The 19,018-nt window shown below is 40.6% G+C and overlaps 1 protein-coding gene and 1 long non-coding RNA gene across 2 annotated transcripts; one reads left to right on the top strand and one right to left on the bottom strand.

Annotated features, from left to right (window-relative positions):
• The first annotated feature begins 97 nt into the window (after nucleotides 1–97).
• LOC130184088 (uncharacterized) lies at nucleotides 98–2,117 on the top strand. Its single transcript, XM_056399871.1, has 4 exons — nucleotides 98–259; nucleotides 357–471; nucleotides 570–743; nucleotides 1,155–2,117. The coding sequence occupies exons 2-4, from the start codon at nucleotides 421–423 to the stop codon at nucleotides 1,794–1,796; spliced, it is 867 nt and encodes a 288-aa protein (XP_056255846.1). The 5' UTR covers nucleotides 98–259; nucleotides 357–420; the 3' UTR covers nucleotides 1,797–2,117.
• On the bottom strand, nucleotides 1,265–17,426 carry LOC130184090 (uncharacterized). Its single transcript, XR_008829930.1, has 3 exons — nucleotides 17,348–17,426; nucleotides 17,158–17,245; nucleotides 1,265–1,402 (listed from the first exon to the last, which is right to left on the bottom strand). It is a non-coding gene; the product is annotated as an uncharacterized LOC130184090 (long non-coding RNA).
• Nucleotides 17,427–19,018: the final 1,592 nt, after the last annotated feature.

Here is a 19,018-nt window from a genome sequence, read left to right on the forward strand (position 1 = left end):
CTGGCTGAATGTGGACTTTACTGGAAATCACATGATGCATCTGTTTAAGGCACTGCTTTATAAGGAAGGGTTTTACTTTCTCTTTCATTCTTATGCTGCAGCAATGGTGAGTAGCAGCTTTCTGCTGGCACTGACACTATATCCAATGAATTCTGCACTGCAATATAATATATTACTTAATATATTTCTGTTATCTGTGATATATTTAATTGTTTAATTGTTGTTTTTCCCCCTGATGACTGAAGGAAGAGCAAAAGAGGTGAGTCAGCTGATTCTGCTGCACCGCAGTTTATCAGTGCTGTAATGTGTTTTTAACTCTTTAAAATGACACTATACCTTGATCATTATTATTGTAGAAAAGAAGAATTTCTGAAAACTCAAGAACCTTTTAGGAGAAATGCCTTAAAGCTTATCAAGCAGATGCTGGATTGGTGTAACACGACTCCAGGAAGTAAACCCTTGGTGGATGAGGTAGAGTAAAGTGGATGTTTTCTGTTTTTGAAGACAATCATATCCTATAATCTCATTAGTAATTATATAATAATACATTGATTTGTTTTACTGAACAGATGCTTCACAGCATCTTCTTCCTGGGAAAAATCAACAAGGTTCCCTACGACCCCGAAAGTATAATCGCTGACAAAGAGATGTTGGAAGACTTGCAGGAGAAATACCCTCGCCCTTTTAAGTTCTTCTTGACTCAACTTCCCAAGCGGAGTCCGTTCTCCTGTGTTATGGACATGGTAAGATATAGTATGGATCGACTTTCAATGAGTTAATCAAACCTTATTTGTAGTGCACCGTTTACAGGTACAGATACAGGTAAGTATAATATAAAGTGCTTTATACAGACTGAAGACAAATACTATGAGTAGAAAAAATTAAGCAAGACTTTAAACATGAATACATTAAAATAAATTATTCAACAAAATTTAAATAATGACCATAAAACATTCCAGTAAAGAAGAGTCAAATTTTTGGATAATTGATTTTATTAATCAATTTTCACCTGTTGCTGAAATTAATTAATTCACAAATGTTTTGAAACCAAAGACTACAGTTCATGATTCATTTCTATTGTTCATTTTACAACTGAATCAGTGAGTCTCAGTTTGCAGGTGCAACATCTTGATAACATCTGTAACTGCTTCCAGATTGTCAAGCAGAAAGGAGAAAAGAATGACAACCAAATAAAGGAGAGCCTGAAAGATCTCCTCAAGGATCTGGAAGAAGGGTTTCTGGTCTCCTCCACCATCTGTGTCTCTCAGAAATCCCAAAATGTAGAATCAGTCAGGTACTACGGCGTCTCCATGTCCACTACAGGTCCAAATGCTGGGAATATTGTGATAGCTGCCTCCTGTTTGAGCGCTTGGGAGGATTATGTAGCTGATGCAGTGATTACCTATTATCCAGAGAAGGGCAAGAAGGACAAGATCAAGAAGGAATACTTTGATGGAACAATCGAGGTTCCAGGGGAGGTCATATGCAAAGCGTTTAACCTCAGCAAAGGAGATGAAATTCCTCCTTGCAGATCTTGTGGGAATTTGTTTGGTTTGGCCACAAATGTAAAAAAGGAGTGGGTCTATGGCCACTGTGCTGAGGTTGAGAGCCTGAGCAACATGCTTAAAAATGAGGCAGAAGTTAGAAGGGATACAAAACAAGAATCTGCCACATGCACACCTCAGAACAGGAAGACAGCTAAGGACAGTGTCCTTGTCAAACTAAACTCTGTGCTAAGTACGATTCAATTTAAAACATGGGAAGATCAGCAGTTCTACGACCCACTGGTTGAATAGCTTTGAAGAGGGAGGAATATGCAAGTAAAACGGCCATGATCTTTTATCATAAAGTGGCATAATCTCTCTGTTTTTCATCCTTAAAAGATACTGCACTGTTACACAACGGGGATGACATTACTGTCAACGCAACATGCTTTATTATCTCAAATGATTAATGCTCCAGCTACATGCGATGTGCACTCTTGTACTTACTACTTACATGAAGAACATGTCAAAAAATTGTAAGCCGAATGTGTGTCAGCATTTTGAACAAAGCAAATGGATGATTCAAAAATTGTGTTGATCGTGTTGATGTCAATAAAATCATACTTAATTAAATGATGATTCATTACTTTAGATAGTAGCATTCGGGATGTATGTGTGTATGAGACCAGACATGAAGCATTGTGAGACAGCAGCTTGGTTAGGTGGAAGGATTCACGCGTCCATTCCCAGGATGGATAGTAATAAAATAAAAACAAACAGGAGTTTTATTTGGCTTTTACGATCCCTGCTCACAACCTCATTTATAAGCAGGAGCTCTAATATTTAGAGTTGATGATGAGAAAACAGTGTATGCTCATGTTACAAGGATTCTGGTCTATATTTAAAACTAAATTATATTGAACATAAACTGATTATCACTGAAAGTCAAATCTTCCCTTCAGTGACACAGATCCACCACTAGATGGCAGCGCGTCCTTTGATTCAACTCATCATTTCAAGTCAAAAGAGACGTCATGTTAGAGCAACTCAGTAATCTCAGAACAAATTAGTTTTAAACGTGTCAAAGTTATAATTTTTGGTTCGGATCATATACACACAACAAAGTAGGAATTGTTTTTTTAATTGGCTTTAATGAAGTGTTGGGTTTTATATAGTGATATAATCCTGGTGCAAAGATCCCTATTTTCCTCTTCCTTTCTTCGCCTACCTCACTTCCTTTCCTTTCCTCATCACCGATTGGCTCTGGGTTTTCTCACCCTCCACCCCTCATTCACCTGATAGAGTTCACCTGGGCACTAGAAGATTATTTAAGGGCCTCACTCCACTCATTCACACTTTTTCACCTTCACATGGGGCGGCAGTTTCTGGTGAGAAGTTGTTACTCGTTAGTTCCTACAATTTATCTGTTAGTCTCAGAGAACCTTCTTCATTCTTATTTCTTTCATAAGAACATAATGAGACATTCATATTTTGATTTGTTGTGTTAAATTTAATCTTTATTCTTTATTGTCCTCTCAGAACCCATAGTCCATGTGTGTCTTCCTTTTTCATGTTGGAAATAATTATGACGGTAAAACCTTTTGTTGGATTGGATGTATGTTTAACGGCCTTCATTCTTTCATCCTGACCCGATGCCCGTGGTGATAGTGAATCAATTCTGAACCTTCAACAAATCCAGTTTTGTCATGATTGAGTTTCTCCGACATCGGCCAAAACAATCGTTATAAGCTCAGCTGTATATTATTGTTTCCACAGTTTTTCAGTGTTTTGGGTAAATTCAGTTAAAGCCAGGAAGTGTATTTCCCCATCTGCTGATGAGACCTGAGTTTAATACCTCATGACAGATGAATGTGATTTGCTCTTCCTGTTGTACTCTCACTTCCTGTCTTTCCTTTAACTAGAATTACCACCTTGTGGTTGTATGCCTCCGCCACTAGTTTCAGATTACATCCCTGTTTATCCAGGATCTGTACCCATTTACAGTAAGGCTGCCCTAATGAAGGATTAAAAAAAATATACAATATTAATTGGCTTGTTTACATTTTATAAATCATTTATAACACATCAGATAAATATGGCAACAGTGATCTATTGCTTGCCAAATAGTGAGCCCACAGTTTCATCATCTGTACTGTTGAGCCTGTACTTAAACAAATTAATAACCTAAATATAAACATAAATCCTGTACAAGGATGGTATTATTGTAAAGTGATTCTCCAGAATCGTTAAAAAATGAACCATTTGTGTGAAGTTTTATCATAATTGGTGAAGTCTTGAGTCATGGCTAAAAAAGTGTTTTGTGCGGTCACACTAACCTTGACCTTTGACCATCAAATTCAAATCACTTCATCCTTGGATGTTTGTGTCGAGCCTGAAGGGATTCTCCAAATAAATTATGTTCACAAGGCCAAAACCATTGATCTTTGACCTTTTGATTGACCTAATCAGTTCAATTCACCCAGTTAAAGGGTAATTTAACACCCACTGAAAGTCTTCAACTCCTCACCTTGCTGCAGTGACGTACATGTGTACTCCAGGTTTTCACCTACTCGCAGAGAGGTCTGTGGATTAACAGGGTAACTGAAATTATCCCTGTTGATTGAGCTTTTATCACTAAGGGCAAATGAGAAAACTGTCTTTTTGTCATTTGGATGCAAAGCAAATGGATGATGCAGAAATTGTGATCATGTTGATATCAATAAAAATCATTAACTAAAGTTGATGACTCTTTTTACTTTACATAGGGATGTACTGTTTGTGTGGGTGAGACCAAATATGAAGCATTATGAGACAGCAGCTTGGTAAGAGGATGGATGGTATTAAATAAAACAAACAGGAGTTTTCTTTAGCTATTATAATCCCTGTTTACAACCTCATTCATAACCAGCAGCTCTTTAGTTTCAATATATACCAGATTTCATATGATGTGGGCATACACTGTCATTTCATCAAGGGTGAGCTGCAGAAAATGATCTTTTGTTTGCACAAAAAATAAACATCCAGATATTAGAATAACTTAAAGCTGTTCCTGCATTTTGAATATAACAATATAAACTGTCAAAACTCATTCTTTTTTTAAATATTAAATATAACCTAATGATCATCACTGAAAGTCAACTTTGTCAGGTGATTTCATATAGTCTCTTTCCTTCAGTGACACAGATCCACCACTAGAAGGCAGCACAACCATGTTCCATTAAAAGCTGCTGTGGGCTCTGAATCAAAATCCTTATTTCAACAACTGTCAAACTGGTTTCTTCCTATTTGAAGCCAGTTACAGCAAAATTTCTTTTTCTCATTAGGATTTGATTGGACATTGGAAATGGAGCGTTCAGTAAGTAGTGATACACTATCCCAGCTCTTTTGTTGTGGTCTCACAGCTCCACTTCATTGGGTTCTTCTGCCACTTTCACCTCTTGAAAGGCCAGACCGCTTCTTTCATGCCAAACAAAGACAGGAAGCATGCTGTGGTCCACAGAATAATTTACCATCTTTTAAAGGAAAGGCAAGAATGAGAGTGCAACAGGAAGAGCAAATAATTCACATTCATCTGTCATGAGGTATTAACTTAGGTCTCGTCAGAGGATGGGGAAATACACTTTCTGGCTTTAACTAAATTTACCCAAAACTGGGGAAACAAAATAATATACAGCTGAGTTTATACAGTGTTTTGGCTGTGGTCAGAGAAACTCAATCATGACAAAACTGGATTATATTAATGCCTGAAGTCCAACACTTCATTAAAGCCAATTGTCGTCAAACTAATTTATCCTTACGTAGGCCAGTCTGTGCTTGTGTTTTGATTTTTTTTCCCTCCATTGCCAAGGAGGTCATTTCTGAATCAGAAGTCTTGAGAACCAAACAAAATGCCATTCTTCAGGAAAGCTTTAACGTCTGGTGAGTGATGGGAAATATGATTTATTTTCAGCTGCTACGTCACAGACGCTTTGTCTTTCTTTTCCTGTGACCCTCTCCCCAATAACATGTTTGTTTTCAGGTCTATATTTGTGTAGCCAAATGCTACCGGTGGGGGGAAATCCTGTCTGACCTCTCGGCCTGTTCTGATGAAAACACTGGCACTTGGTGACGTCCAGGAGGCGGAATGTTAATTTTTCTTTAAACCTTATGTAATTCAGGACTCTAATCTCTGTTTGAACAGGCAATCCTCAGTACCTCACAGAAATACAGGGACGTAGCCTGGCAGCAGAGGCCTTGGTAGGACTCTCAGACGTTCTTTACTATGAGAACACAGTATGCACACCAACGATGAATGCTGCATCACACTTGCGTGCTCACACACACAAACACACACAGATGGTTGCAGTTAGACTGTAATATTTTCGCTGAAGTTGGCCTTGGTGTTTCATGTCTGGAAAATCTGAGTCATGCTTGTTTGACAAATCATCTCTGATCTAACGTAGGCTTTGTTTAATCACCCTATAATGCATTAAAGCATGTTTGTAAGTGAAACAGATGCTCGGATAATTAACACACATCGTCATCACCGTACTCGTACATGAAGGTGCACTTACAGGATGATTAATTGTCCAGTACCCACTTGTTCTTTAACAAACATAACTTCTTTTCCTTAAGTTGAGTCATTCTTTTAGTGCCAAGTGTGTGGAGAGAATTTAGACCAGAGTAGATAACTCTGGAACTGATGTGTTGCAGCAGTGTTTTTTGCAGGACTGCATTAGTATTAGCTAGGTTTAGCTATTGAGTGTTTAACATGAGTGCAAATGTATATTTCTCTATTTTCTTTTCCACAAAAATGAAAAACAGTATTCACACAGCCACAGCTCCTAAAGCACCGTCAGGGATCAGAGACTGTTGAATACCACACGTAAAGAAAACTCCTAATTGAGGCCAATAATATGTTGCTGTTGTTATTATTATTATTATTATTATTATTATCATTATTATTTTTACTGGTCATGGCCACAAAGTTGCAAACAATAGTCCTAGCTAATATCAGCTTGCAAAGCTAGTAATATTTTTGCCACACAAAAAACGTTGCTTTAGAAATTTTGTCAGGTTTTCCCATCCCTCAACTAGAAACAATATAATTTAGGTAAAATAAAACTTTTGATTTTATTATTCAAGTACAGTTAGGAGTATCCAGCCCCAGAAGTAGGCCAGGACAACATGTTAGTAATGAGGTGATAGTTGGCAGATTTTGTTACCGCCTCCGTTGGACAGAGCCAGGCTAGCCGCTCTTTCCAGTCGTGCTAGGCTAAGCTAACTGGCTACAGGTGGTAGCTTCGCATTTATCTACAGACATGAGAGTTGTATCAGTCTTGTCACTCCTTGCAAGAGAGTGTTTATATTTATATAAATACATTTATAAGTGTATTTTACAAAATCATCTCTATTCATTATCTTGTAAGAGTGACACATAAACAAACCAATCACTGAATTATCACCCTGACCAGATGCACCGTGACCTCGTTTCTGAGACGTTTGTAAAATTAAATAAAACCTAAGATAAAATAAAACCCCATGAATGTCTATTTTAAAAATGTTTTCACATCAGATCCTATCCCTCCAGATGTGAACTGTTTGTAGGTTGGTGTGGACTCAGTAGTCGACCAGTACTATGTGTGCACACCGCCTTATGTAGCTCTAATGCTAAGCTCTTCCTGGTATGTACCGATCCTACTGACCACCCAATCAGCGAGATTGTTTGTTTGGGTGTAAACACACCAGAGGAGAAGCTGAGAACTGTGTTTTGTGTGTGTTCTGAGAAAAATAGTAGCAAAGTAAGTTATTTGTTGTTGGGACATGTTGAAACGGGCCAGTGCTTGCTACACACATCCACTGTGGTTAACAATAGCTTTTGTGAATGAATATTTGTGTGTGTGTGTGTGTGTGTGTGTGTGTGTGTGTGTGTGTGTGTGTGTGTGTGTGTGTGTGTGTATATGTTGCGTCTGTCTGCAACCACTGATCCAGACTGCCAGGCAGTCCCAGGCCAGGCAGCGCAGCAGGGTGTTCGAGGGATTTCGATGGGGCCGTTGCCACTGGACCACCACTTCCCATCATGCTGTTCAGTATGGCCAGTTTTGAATAAGTGACTCAGCAAGCCCTTGACGGACATTTTTATGTCACTGGTCTTTAACAAAGAAAGAAAAGCAACACAATGCTCCCCGTGGTGTGTGTGTGTGGAAGAAGCCAGGCCTTCCCCACCAATCAGAGTCCAGCTGTCGCCTTTACAATCTCTAATGAAGACTGAGTGTGTGTTGTGTATTTGACTGATTGGGAATGTGTTCCTGGGCTGATGTATTTGTATGTGCATGCCACCACATGCATACCATTCTCACGCTCATTCGCTTTGGCATCACAGAGACACTGATGGAGTTTTGTTTCCTGAGCAAAATCCTTTGCAAAATCCTTTTTTTTTTTTTTTTTCACGCGTCATGGTTGGTCAGCCTTCCCTTTAGGGCCAACTCCATTCTTGTCACAGGGATAAACAGAAATAAAAAAGAACAACGTGAGTGTGGCTGTAGCACAATGTGGGAGGATTCTCTCCTCTCCTGCGCATGAAACCTGACATGAAATCATGTGTTGCTGTTTTAAAATACAGCAAACTAACCAGTGTCGATGCGGGTCTTATATAACAGGCCATATACGGAGCAAATGGGCCCCAGCCTTAGTGAAGCTGTCATCTGCTGGAGTAGTAAAACAATGGGAGTGAAGGGTGAGAGATAACAGAGCACTACCCCTGCTGTGATAATAACACTGTGTGATGGCTATATTTAGGGGCTCACTTTGACAGAATTGCTGTGTGTGTGTGTGTGTGTGTAGGGCAGTATACTGTGGGCTGCTCAGAGCTATGCAGCGCCACAACAGCTCATAATTTAACCTTACCCGTATAATCCTCCCCTAGTTCCCTCTTCCCCCCTGCAACAGAGATGGGGGCTGTCAAATAAAAAGATAGGTGTGTTGTTTTATTTTACAGCAACTTTTAAAACCATCCTCATCTACCATATAATATGATGTTTACCATGAGCTCTCCTCATAATAATTCATGTCAAACAGAGGGGTGGGTGCACTGATTCAAGGTATGGTTGTGTTCACTATAAGACACGCACGCACAGATACGCTCACAGTTTTAAATTTGACCTTTTTGTAAATGGATATTGTGGCCTTTCCCCTGCATTCTCAGGCCGAGGCACACCACTCATTAAACCAGCACCAGAGCTTGCTACCAAGACCTTATCTCCAATAAAAAACAGCTCAGGCCTGGACAGCAGAATAATGACTTTTCACTAGATTTTTTACTCGGGTTTGAGGCCAGCTGATGCATTTACAGGAGGTGCAATAAGGCTTCCCTCCTTTGCGGTCTCCTCCTGTGCTCTAAAGATACCAACACCACTGCTGCGTAGACTAGGTTACTCTGAGAATACGCCTTGATCCCACACGAGACTCTTTTTCATCAGTTACATCAAATATTTTACAGGTGCAATTAATTAAATACCATTAATGATTTAAATCTGCCCTGTTATTGTGCATGCTATCTCACCGCAAGAAGTAAGCTGCACGGGTCTTCATGGGTTATAAAGGTATAAGCTTCTTGAATGTCCGACCACACCCAAAATAAGATCTGATTCTTTTTTGCGGCAACACCTGACAGTGACGTAGCGAGATACGCTATGTCACCACTGCACAGCGTGTGGAAAAAGCCTGTTGTTGATGTTGATGTTGAACTCGTAATGTTTCCTGTAGACTGCTAAGAAAACAGCTGTTAATGCTAACCTTGGCTATGTAGCGATAGCAAAAACTTTTAAAGTTGCTTTAAAGTCTCAGCGTATGAATAAAAAAAAAAAAAAGGGGGCAGAAATAAAGCTGTCACGTCCGACTCCCTCCTTAACAGTAAGTTTATTCAACCTGAAGTGAAGCAATATGACTAATAGCCAATGCAGTATTTTGTACTGACATAACATTCCCATATTTTGTGATGGTGGACAAAAGGTAGAAATACAAAGTGTTTGAATGCCACAGTGACTCATTTAATGTGAGACACTACGCAACCTACTGAATTTCTTACTTGCTGGTTAATTATTTCAACCTATTTGTGTTGCTATGATTTTAACATGCATTATTCTAACACAGGAGTAACACAGGAGTGGTCTATGTTTGAATAAACACATCCTCTGAGGGCAATGTCAAGGCAAGGAGTGACGGACAGGCCATATCTACTGTGCAGTAACTGAGACCTCAAGACATCAGACTCCTCACGGGTTCACTCCTTTCCTGTCAGCATAACATGTTTTCTCTCCGTCGATTGGGGCAGAGTGTTCCCTGCCCTGTTTCTATTGGCTGGCAGCCAGGGTTTTTTGAAGCCATCATGATGAGATAAGCCAATCAGAGTGGCCAGGTTAACCTCAGGGTTATCAGCGCTGCTGTTTACCTAACCCGGTTCTCCATACATACTCAACACGTGTGGAGGTCTGTGCAAGTCAGCAGCTCTAGTTGGCTTTTTGAGCAGTCTACTATACAGTGTTTCATTGTTGTTATATGAACCGAACCATCACAGGAGCAGAGGTATTTGGATGTCCCAAGCTATTAGACACCGATTCCACTCACATAAACACACATAGTGTGTCTTTCTCGCGCACACTGCTCCCCTCCTCCCTTTCTTTTTGTCTTCAGATTCTGGACAGATGTGTCAGGATTTGGGCGAAGGCCAGTTCCAGAGATACTAGAAGTTCAGACACAGCCCTGCAGAACAGACTCCCTATCATGCACACACATGAACGCATTCACACACACACAGACATACACACACCTCTCCTCCTCCCTCACCCCCCTCTCTTCCTGTTGAATTTTGTTCCCACTGTTCTGAGAAAAACGAGGCTTGACTTTTAAAAGGGAATGTTCTGGACCTTGTCAGCAGGGTTTGGTACCGGTCATCAAGCTATGGTCGGGCCGGGCCAAACTCACAGTCTTACATGTTACATCATTCTCTCCGGGGTTTGCTCCTGTTTGACCTTTCCATGCCACCTGAAACGGAAAGTCCTGCTGGGCTCAGACAAAGTAATAATCTGGACTTCTCTGAAATTACTCTGTCGCTAAATCAGCGCGGTGACTGTTCAGCTTTAATGTGAAAGCTTGGAGTCGTATTACTCTGCTGCAATATAACCAGCTCATGGTCAAGGTGTGTGCTGTTCCTGGTGACACAGTCTGCAGAATCCCCCACCCACCTGGACAGCAGTAGACGAACAATGGCTACTTCAATACTTCGAAAACTCCATGGAAGTAACTTCCACCAAAACTGACTTGACTAAGATTGTTGAACTGTAACTGAATTAAACATGCACAAAAAACAGGCTACATTTTCATGTCTGTTGCGGCTTGTGCACTAGATGTCACTGTTTTACATAGAGAAACTGTTTCTATGCATCTCTACTAACAAACTGAGCTTGTTTTGTTGTCCTGAAGCTCTCAGAGACACCGCACGTCTTTCAGCATGAACACAGTCAGACACATCAGATGAAGAACTGCATGTTCACTTGTCGTTTGGAAAGACAACATTTTGGATAACGCAACATTATAAACTAGAAAGTGACTTACAGAGCTGTAACTGGAATCTAGTATAAAGTGATAAAAGTCTCTGATCTAAAGTGGTCGTTGGAGATTAAATGGCTCAAAAAGCTTTTTTGCTTCTTGATCTTACAGTTGATCTTTGTGCTGCAGAGCTCACAAATCACCCTCACTCCAGCTTGGCTGGCATTCAGCATTGAGACTCCAAGTTGCTGGCTGACGCATGTACAGTGCACTCACCCTCACCAAGTTTAAATGATTAACCTCTTCAATCGACTTTTCCATCTGAAGCAGTTAGAACATCAGATATCTGTTTAGTTTATCTCTCATGCCTCTTCTTTACGCTGCCAGAGCCGTTTGAGTTTCTCTGTGTTGTTTAATGGACACTGAGCTCAGCTTTGACCTAAACAAATGTGGTTTAGATTCTGGCAGTGTTGCTATTAATATCCAGTCAGTCTTTTGGCAGCAGATAGCTGATACTTAAAGAGGGAGACAGGGCATGATGGGAGGGAACTGCCTGCCTGCCTGGTGCACAGGGGAAAATCTTTGCATAACCTAAGAATACTTTGTTTTAATCTGTTTCACAGTCAGTAGCTTAATATATCAGGAATCTACAATTACACAGCAGCATTTCCAGAGGCATAGAGTGTGTGGGGCTGATAAGCTCTGACTGGGGTGCAGTGTCTTCACTTGTATTGCTGCAGGGAGGCAGTTTAAAGTATCAAATGATTGTGTGGTCTTATTTAAACCCTGGCAAAGTTTTTATTTTTATACACTATCAATGATTATTTAGCCGCTATGATTTTACTCCAGACAATTCAGATATGATTATAATCTAGGTTGTAATCCAGATGGACATCTCTGTCTAAGCACTGAATGATGAGCTGAAAGATTAATATAGACAAATACCTGTTGTTTATCTCTCCTAAAATCTCATTTACACTCCTAACAGAGTGTTTGTTGCTGTATTTCTATTTCACTTGACATGACTGAGTTTTCATGCCAGCCTTACTCTCAGGATTCATATGCCGTGCTCATAATGAAAACCCCTGGTGCCGGGGCAGATTCAGTTTCTGAGGTGCAATGCAAACATTCCAAGTGATTTAGCCGAGGAGAAAATTAAATTCCTCAAATGATTATTGCTCAAGTCTTTTTCCTTTTTTTTTTTCTTCTGGTGCGCTCTTAAAAGAAAAGACTTGCAGGTGCAGGAAGAACATTCTTCTATCATGCTATCGCTATTGAAAGGGGAGTTGTGTTCCCTGCTTTCACAGTGCTCTATTCCTGTAGCCTCCGAGCCCGAGCCAGATGGAAGGGTGGCGTTCCACCACATGGCGATCCAACCCAAACATCTGCCTGGCAACGGCTGAGGCCTTCTCACAGAGACAAAACACAGGCCAGCTCTGTGCGATACCATTACAAATGATTATTCTGTTTGATTGGGAATAGCTGCTGTACACTGCCTCCAGCAGGGAGACGTTAGGTTGGAAATACATTTCGCTCTCATTGTGGATGAAGTGGAACCGGATGTTTTACCTTACCCAGCCTTCACCCAGTTAACCTAGCATTAACTCAGCCCTCAATCAACCTTCACCCAGTTCACCCAGCCCTCTCCATAGACTGCAGAAAGATATGGAATTAGCTTCTATGGCCTCATTCACGTATTTGTCAAGGGACATTTAAAGCTTGAAATCCCCCCTTTGCCAGAGGTGTGTATTCAAGTCATATGAATTGAGTTGGATTTGAACATTGACTGTGGACTTGTAATTTCACCTTGGTTTCCGACACCTGAGACTTGCAGTGACTTGATATCCTTTCTCGATGTCAACTGTTCATTCTGTTGGCAGCAGATATACACTTTGAACCAATGCCACAACAACGATCAATTACACTGCAAGTGCAAAGGTAGACATTAGGCAGACAAGCAGTCAGAGAAAAGATGACACCTTGGATTATCATATTTGGATGTAAATATTATGCTGTGGTCAATAAAAACATTAAATGCAACGTGCAAAACATTTGGCTAAGAAATTCCAAATGAGCAAAAACACATACCGAGGCCTACGATCACTGGGTCTGCGCCCATCAACTTGAACTCGATCAAACAGGCTTATGCTCCTTCTCGCTTACTGCATTCCTCCCAGACATGTCGCCTAGCATTGACATCCCTGCACACAAGTCAATCTCAGTCCAGACTGTTTTCATCTGTGGTTCCCCAATGGTGGAACAAACTACTGAATGCTCAAGAATCTCTTGAATAGACGTAGTACTTAGTACTTACACCAAGTACTCCTACTGCACTGAAGCTTTAGTGACGTCTCTCACCTGTAAGTCGCTTCGGATAAAAGCGTCTGTCAAACGAGTAAATGTAAACGTGATCAACTTAAAAGGTAATATGTGAATGTTGGATTTGCCGCTGGTTTTTCTGCTGACTTAAACTGATCACAAAAGGGTTCAAGTGTATTTGAAAGTAATAAATGCAAACTTTTAAAAGTGCTCATTATTTCTGTAAATGTATGATACTAACTTGGGATGATTTTTTTTTTTTTCCTGAGATGGTAGCTGCCTCATCCAGATTCCCAGACTTTGCCTAAATTTCCCAGGCCCCATAGTCAGCTGGCTCCTACCGGTCTGGTGATAGTGAGAAAAGTTTATGATTCTAGTGGAAATTAAATCTGCGACAATAAACTTTCTCAAAACACGCACATGTAACCCAGGGGTGAAGCACACGAACGCTCTCCAAAAGAGGTGTTGAGCTTTTAGTGTGTAACATCATCGTTTACTCTTTTTCTATTTACTACTTCGTCAAAAGTAAAAGGAGATTCTGCGTCGTGTACACATGCACAGTAGCTGTGATCGAATTTAGTTTTCCAAATGCGCTTGTGTGACTGCAGAGACTCGGTGGCACTGACGTGCCAGGCAGCCAGAAGGAAAAGAATGTTCTGTTATTAGTGGAAAAGCTCCTGTTATGTGGATTAATCTACAGCTTCGACTTTGATCTCCTGACTCACTCTAAGCGACTTTGGAGGGGAGTCGGGGCCAGGGCTCATTTCAGACACATACACACAGAGAGCACATGCTGCAAATAATGTCCACCACGATGAGTCACATAATCCAGGTTGAAAACGTAATTAGTTTCTTTCAAAACAAGTCAAAATAATCAGTCAACTTTCCCAGAGTGTCGTTAATTTAGTTAATAAACAAGAAATGTTGAATAATACTGTTGAGGTTTTGTGATACTGACGCTTCCTTCTCTAAACCGCCTCAAACAAATGAAACTATACTGAAAGCAAATACAAGTCCTCACCCAATCAGCAGAAATGTACTTCTCTGCATGTGTGTGTGTGTGTGTGTGTGTGTGTGTGTGTGTGTGTAGTCCAGGGCTTATAAGCACCAAAAAGACCAAAATCTCTGAATCCCAACACTGTGTTCCAAGCTCTTAATAAGATTTAAGTTTGTAATGTAGATGCTTAATTATATCCCAATCCCATGTCGAGGCAAAGACAGAAAAATTATTTTGTGGCTAATTTAGATTTAATGATTAACAAGGTGTTAAGGGATTTATGATTCTTGGAAATACTGTTTAACAACAGCCAGTGTGACCCAATGAAGCAATGAACAAATCAAAATCAGAATCTTATATCTATACAGACGTTGAGCAGATGTTTGTTCAGCGAGAATGATCTTCGCAGAGAAGCGCCACTTTTAAGGTTTTTGAAGCCTAAATACAATCGCCGGAAGTAAAAAGGCCACAAACAAACTGCACCACTGTCGCTTGACTTCAACGTTTCGAATTTCATGACAATCTGTCCAGTAGTTGTGGCAACATTTCACTCAAAACCAGAAATTTCACCCTCATGGTAGCACTAGGAGTAAAGGACATTACTTCCAAATCCATCCATCCAATCCATCAATAATTTCATTCTGGGCCAAGGTGGGCTGACAGACCTCAGAGGGCTAAAAAAGAACCTATCATCCCTACTACCTTATTTCATGCTGGTTCTTTGCTCTGGCAGCCACTTCTCCCCCTCTCGCTACACCCGACCTTACTTCTGTATGATATTATGTTTGGAGAAGTAGCAGCATTCCAGCTCAGAGGTGAACATCAATAAAAAAACAGTAGGTTGTCAACAGCGGCTCGCAGACCACCCAACCACAGACACTTCGTCCACAAAGACACACCCGCAAAACACAGACGCACCGCAGTGAATCACCTACAAAACATGCAACAAGCACACACATTGTACCCTGGAGGAGTTACAAACACACACATGGACACACAATGTCAGGGTGACCCAGTTCCATATTTGTGGATTCGGTTTTATTCGAAATGGTCACAACACACTGAATTTTCTGACCCATCCTTTTATGGCATTTTCACTGTCTCACATACACGCACACACACACACACACACACACACACACACGCATGCAAGATAGTGCTTTGATGTTACTCTTTGGCCTGTTATGCATCACATGTGAGCATGCTGTACATTGTATTTACAACTGGAGGCAATTTAGCCCATGGTGGTGGTGTGAGTAGTGGTGTGTGTGTGTGTGTGTGTGTGTGTGTGTGTGTGTGTGTGTGTGTGTGTGTGAGAGCTGACCTCCCAAGGCCTCGAGAGACTCAGATTCCACCACATCTGGGATGCCTAACTATTTCCCAACAAGGGTCAGTGGAATTTTTATGTAACAGCCACGCTTCTCCTGTGTTTTCAAAACACGGCGCATGTTCATGTGTTTGTGTGACTGATCCATTTCAGTGGGAAGCATCAAGCTGTTTCTGTTGCCGATTGCGTAACTCTATTACACTTTACCTATGAATGCAAACAAACAGAGCAGTGGGACTAGCCGGTCATCAGACCAAGCCAGACCTCAGCCATTAAAGTTTGTTAGCTTTCCTAGAAAGTCACTGTGCTTTGAAGTGGTGGAGGGTCTCATCTTTTAATGTGCTCTAATATTTAACAGCGCACAGTTTGGTGCTGAAATCCATCAACATTATTCCAAGCTGAGCATTCATACAGACCTCAGATATTCATAAAATCTACTCTAACAGAACCTTGTCAGTGTGTGTCAGTGTCTTTTTACAAGTTGCACAATTTCACTTTCTTCCAAACCAACATTGCATGTTTAAAAATGCTGAATGAAGGGATCATGACTTGGATATTTCATGGGTTATTTAATGTTACTGACACGTTTTAGGCTGCGAGCCGACCTGCCGCTAGTGTTTGCTCAGCTAGTTCTTCTGATAACTTGATATTCAGACGTCAAATGACTAAAATCCTTCATCTGGTTAAAATATATGGTGAAAACAATTAAGATTTAAAAAGTGTATGATTAAATGTGGTTTAAAACAGAATAAAAAGTCAATTTTGACCACATCTGTCAGACAACCACAACGCTGACGCATGTTCAAAGGGGATATGATGCCATTGACAGGCAACTGAATAAAAATGGCTGTTGTCTTGATTAACTATACCTGCTAACTGTATGTCAAACATACAGTGGCTGCTTGTGGTCAACAAATGTGGACCAGTGGCTAGAAAATCCAATGCATCAAAAACGTTTTGAGATCTCAAAACCCTATTTTTAACGTTAAGTGCATTTGCATCGCCAGTTCTTTCTACTTCACTGGACTGGGTTTAGGTTGCAGATCTCGTTGTCTCCCATTTGCTCCTGTGAGTGAAGATACTCTCTGCTCCAGCTGCTGCAAATACCAGGCTACTGCAAGCACATATCTAATCTACAAAGACCATCGTACAGTGCTTTAAATGTTCAATCAGATGTAATTGCCGGCTGATACAATGAGTTCAAATGCAACAGAATTGCTGCAGATGTCAGAGAAGTTCTGCCAAGTTCTGTAACTGAGTGTAAGCGCTCCCATGTGATGGTGAGGTGGTTTGATGTATGTTTTTCCAGTGTACCTCCTGGTGTTGGCTTTGTAAACAAAGCCCGATGTGGAGCGCTGATCCTGGAAATAGCCTGTACCTTTGGCCTATTTAAAGAGCAACCTTTTATCTGAAAAATTGATGAGGCCTCACATAAATGTGGCCTTAGGCTCATGTCTGTGCAGGCTCATGTTTAATTTTTGGCAGGCTGACACATGTGTATATACCGGCTGTCAGAGGCAGGAGGACGTCCGCCAGGAGCGAGTGCGAAGCAGTTGGTAAGATTCTGCTCCATCTGGGCTGTCCATGGGTTGTCTGTGTGGCAGAGGAGGTGCCACCTTAGGAGTCCATATACATCTGAACCTTGAAATAAGCTGTTATATGAATAGCTAGGTTGAAAATAAAGTATCCTCTCACCTTTCTGGATCCACTTCTCCAAGCCTCCTCCTTATCTGCTGTCAACCCCAACATGTGTCCACATACTGCAGGTCTGAAAGCAGATAAGGAGGAGGGTTTAGTTAACCTGTGAGTGGGTGAAACCTGAGTTTGTGAATGGCTGCTGGCTGATGGATGGGTGAAAGTGGAGGAGGCGTCAAAGATTATCTAACAGAACAAACAATGTACGGCCTGTAAAAGAGGTTAAACTGCATTAGAACCAGAATGTGTAAATAGTGTTAATGGGAGCTGTGAAATTGTAGCTACCACTGCTATAACGTTTTCCATGTTCAGTGCTTCGAGGTATGGTATAATGTTCAGCTATCTAGGCCAAACATTGATGACAGTTAAATTCAAACTGGAGAAGTCATTATAATGACAATACCATGTGCCACAAAGTAAAATGAATCTCCAGTGTGTGGCTATAATTTATTCTGCTTATGTGAGGACAAATACCCTGTAATATTCTTTTATATGGGGTTATAACCAGGGCCTTAGCTACCACTCAAACACTGTCAATTAACAAGGCTAAAGGGACTACAGCCATTTGCTGTATTTAGCTTAGAGTGTTAGAATGCTAACACAAATCTTAGCAAATTTTAGCTTACGCATCAGCTCTAATCACAAAGAGGCTGTGCAAATGCCATTAGTTTTCGGTTATTTGGTCATGAACCAAAGTATTGAACAAAATGATATTTTGATGGTGGCGCTATAAGAAGTTTTTACATGTCGTCTTGTGGGGAACAGGAATGTCTTCACCAAATGTCACAGTAATCTTTGTTGAGATATTTCAGTCAAATCCCCAAATGACAAAATCATAGTGGTGCTGGACGTAAAGTCAGGCAATCACCAAAGCCAGTAAAATTCAGCCTCTGGGGACCATGAAGGTCTGAATCGAGTTTAGTTGTGAATCATAGAGGCATGCTGCTGGCTTCACGCGCCCACCTGGCTGATTTCAGTACTTTTTATACTTACGATACTATTTTTAGGCCAATAAATGAATAAATAATTGAATATGTTATTTTGTGTTTATTTTTAGAGTTTACTCTATGAAGCAGTTCGGTCTTAATAAAAAATGCTTTTAAAAAATCCAAAATAATAATAACAAATGAATCTGTTGCTGTAGGCTATCTGTTCATGCTGCACTACAATACCGTATAGCCTGCGTTAGCATTAACATCGGTCTTGCGAACAGCTTCAGTTCACTGTTGCATTAACAATACAAGGGGTTGTAATACGCCGTCTGAGCAGCTCTACCAATTCAGAACAGACTTGACAGTGACTCGGTATCGGAAAGCCATGCAGGTCAACCAGGTAAGGGCTGAGCTTCTTCTAGCCTGGTAAGTTAACAGCTGCTAATGCTAACAGTGGCTATTTAGCAATAGCTGCAGCTTACAGTTAGCTCCTTTAGTGTGTGTTTTAAGGCACTCAGTAGTGAGTTAGTAACCTTGTTATGTTTTTGTTATTTTAAACTTCTATGGTATTGCTATAATATTCCTACAGGGGCTTTAGATGTTGGTTTTTTTTTTTTCTGGTGTAAATGTGAGATAAGATTTGACGTGAGGGACATATGCTGCAAGCTACAGAGCAGGTACATACCATAAACATACAGCAGTGACACCAGATGGATGGTTTGACACTAATGACTGAGCC

Source organism: Seriola aureovittata, chromosome 16 (genome assembly GCF_021018895.1).
Source record: "Seriola aureovittata isolate HTS-2021-v1 ecotype China chromosome 16, ASM2101889v1, whole genome shotgun sequence".
Classification (NCBI taxonomy): domain Eukaryota; kingdom Metazoa; phylum Chordata; class Actinopteri; order Carangiformes; family Carangidae; genus Seriola; species Seriola aureovittata.

Coding starts and splice junctions, on each gene's coding strand:
- LOC130184088 (XM_056399871.1), top strand. CDS start 421: ATGCTGGATTGGTGTAACACGACTCCAGGAAGTAAACCCTTGGTGGAT. Junction 472..569: donor GTAAACCCTTGGTGGATGAG/GTAGAGTAAAGT, acceptor TTTACTGAACAG/ATGCTTCACAGCATCTTCTT. Junction 744..1,154: donor TCTCCTGTGTTATGGACATG/GTAAGATATAGT, acceptor AACTGCTTCCAG/ATTGTCAAGCAGAAAGGAGA.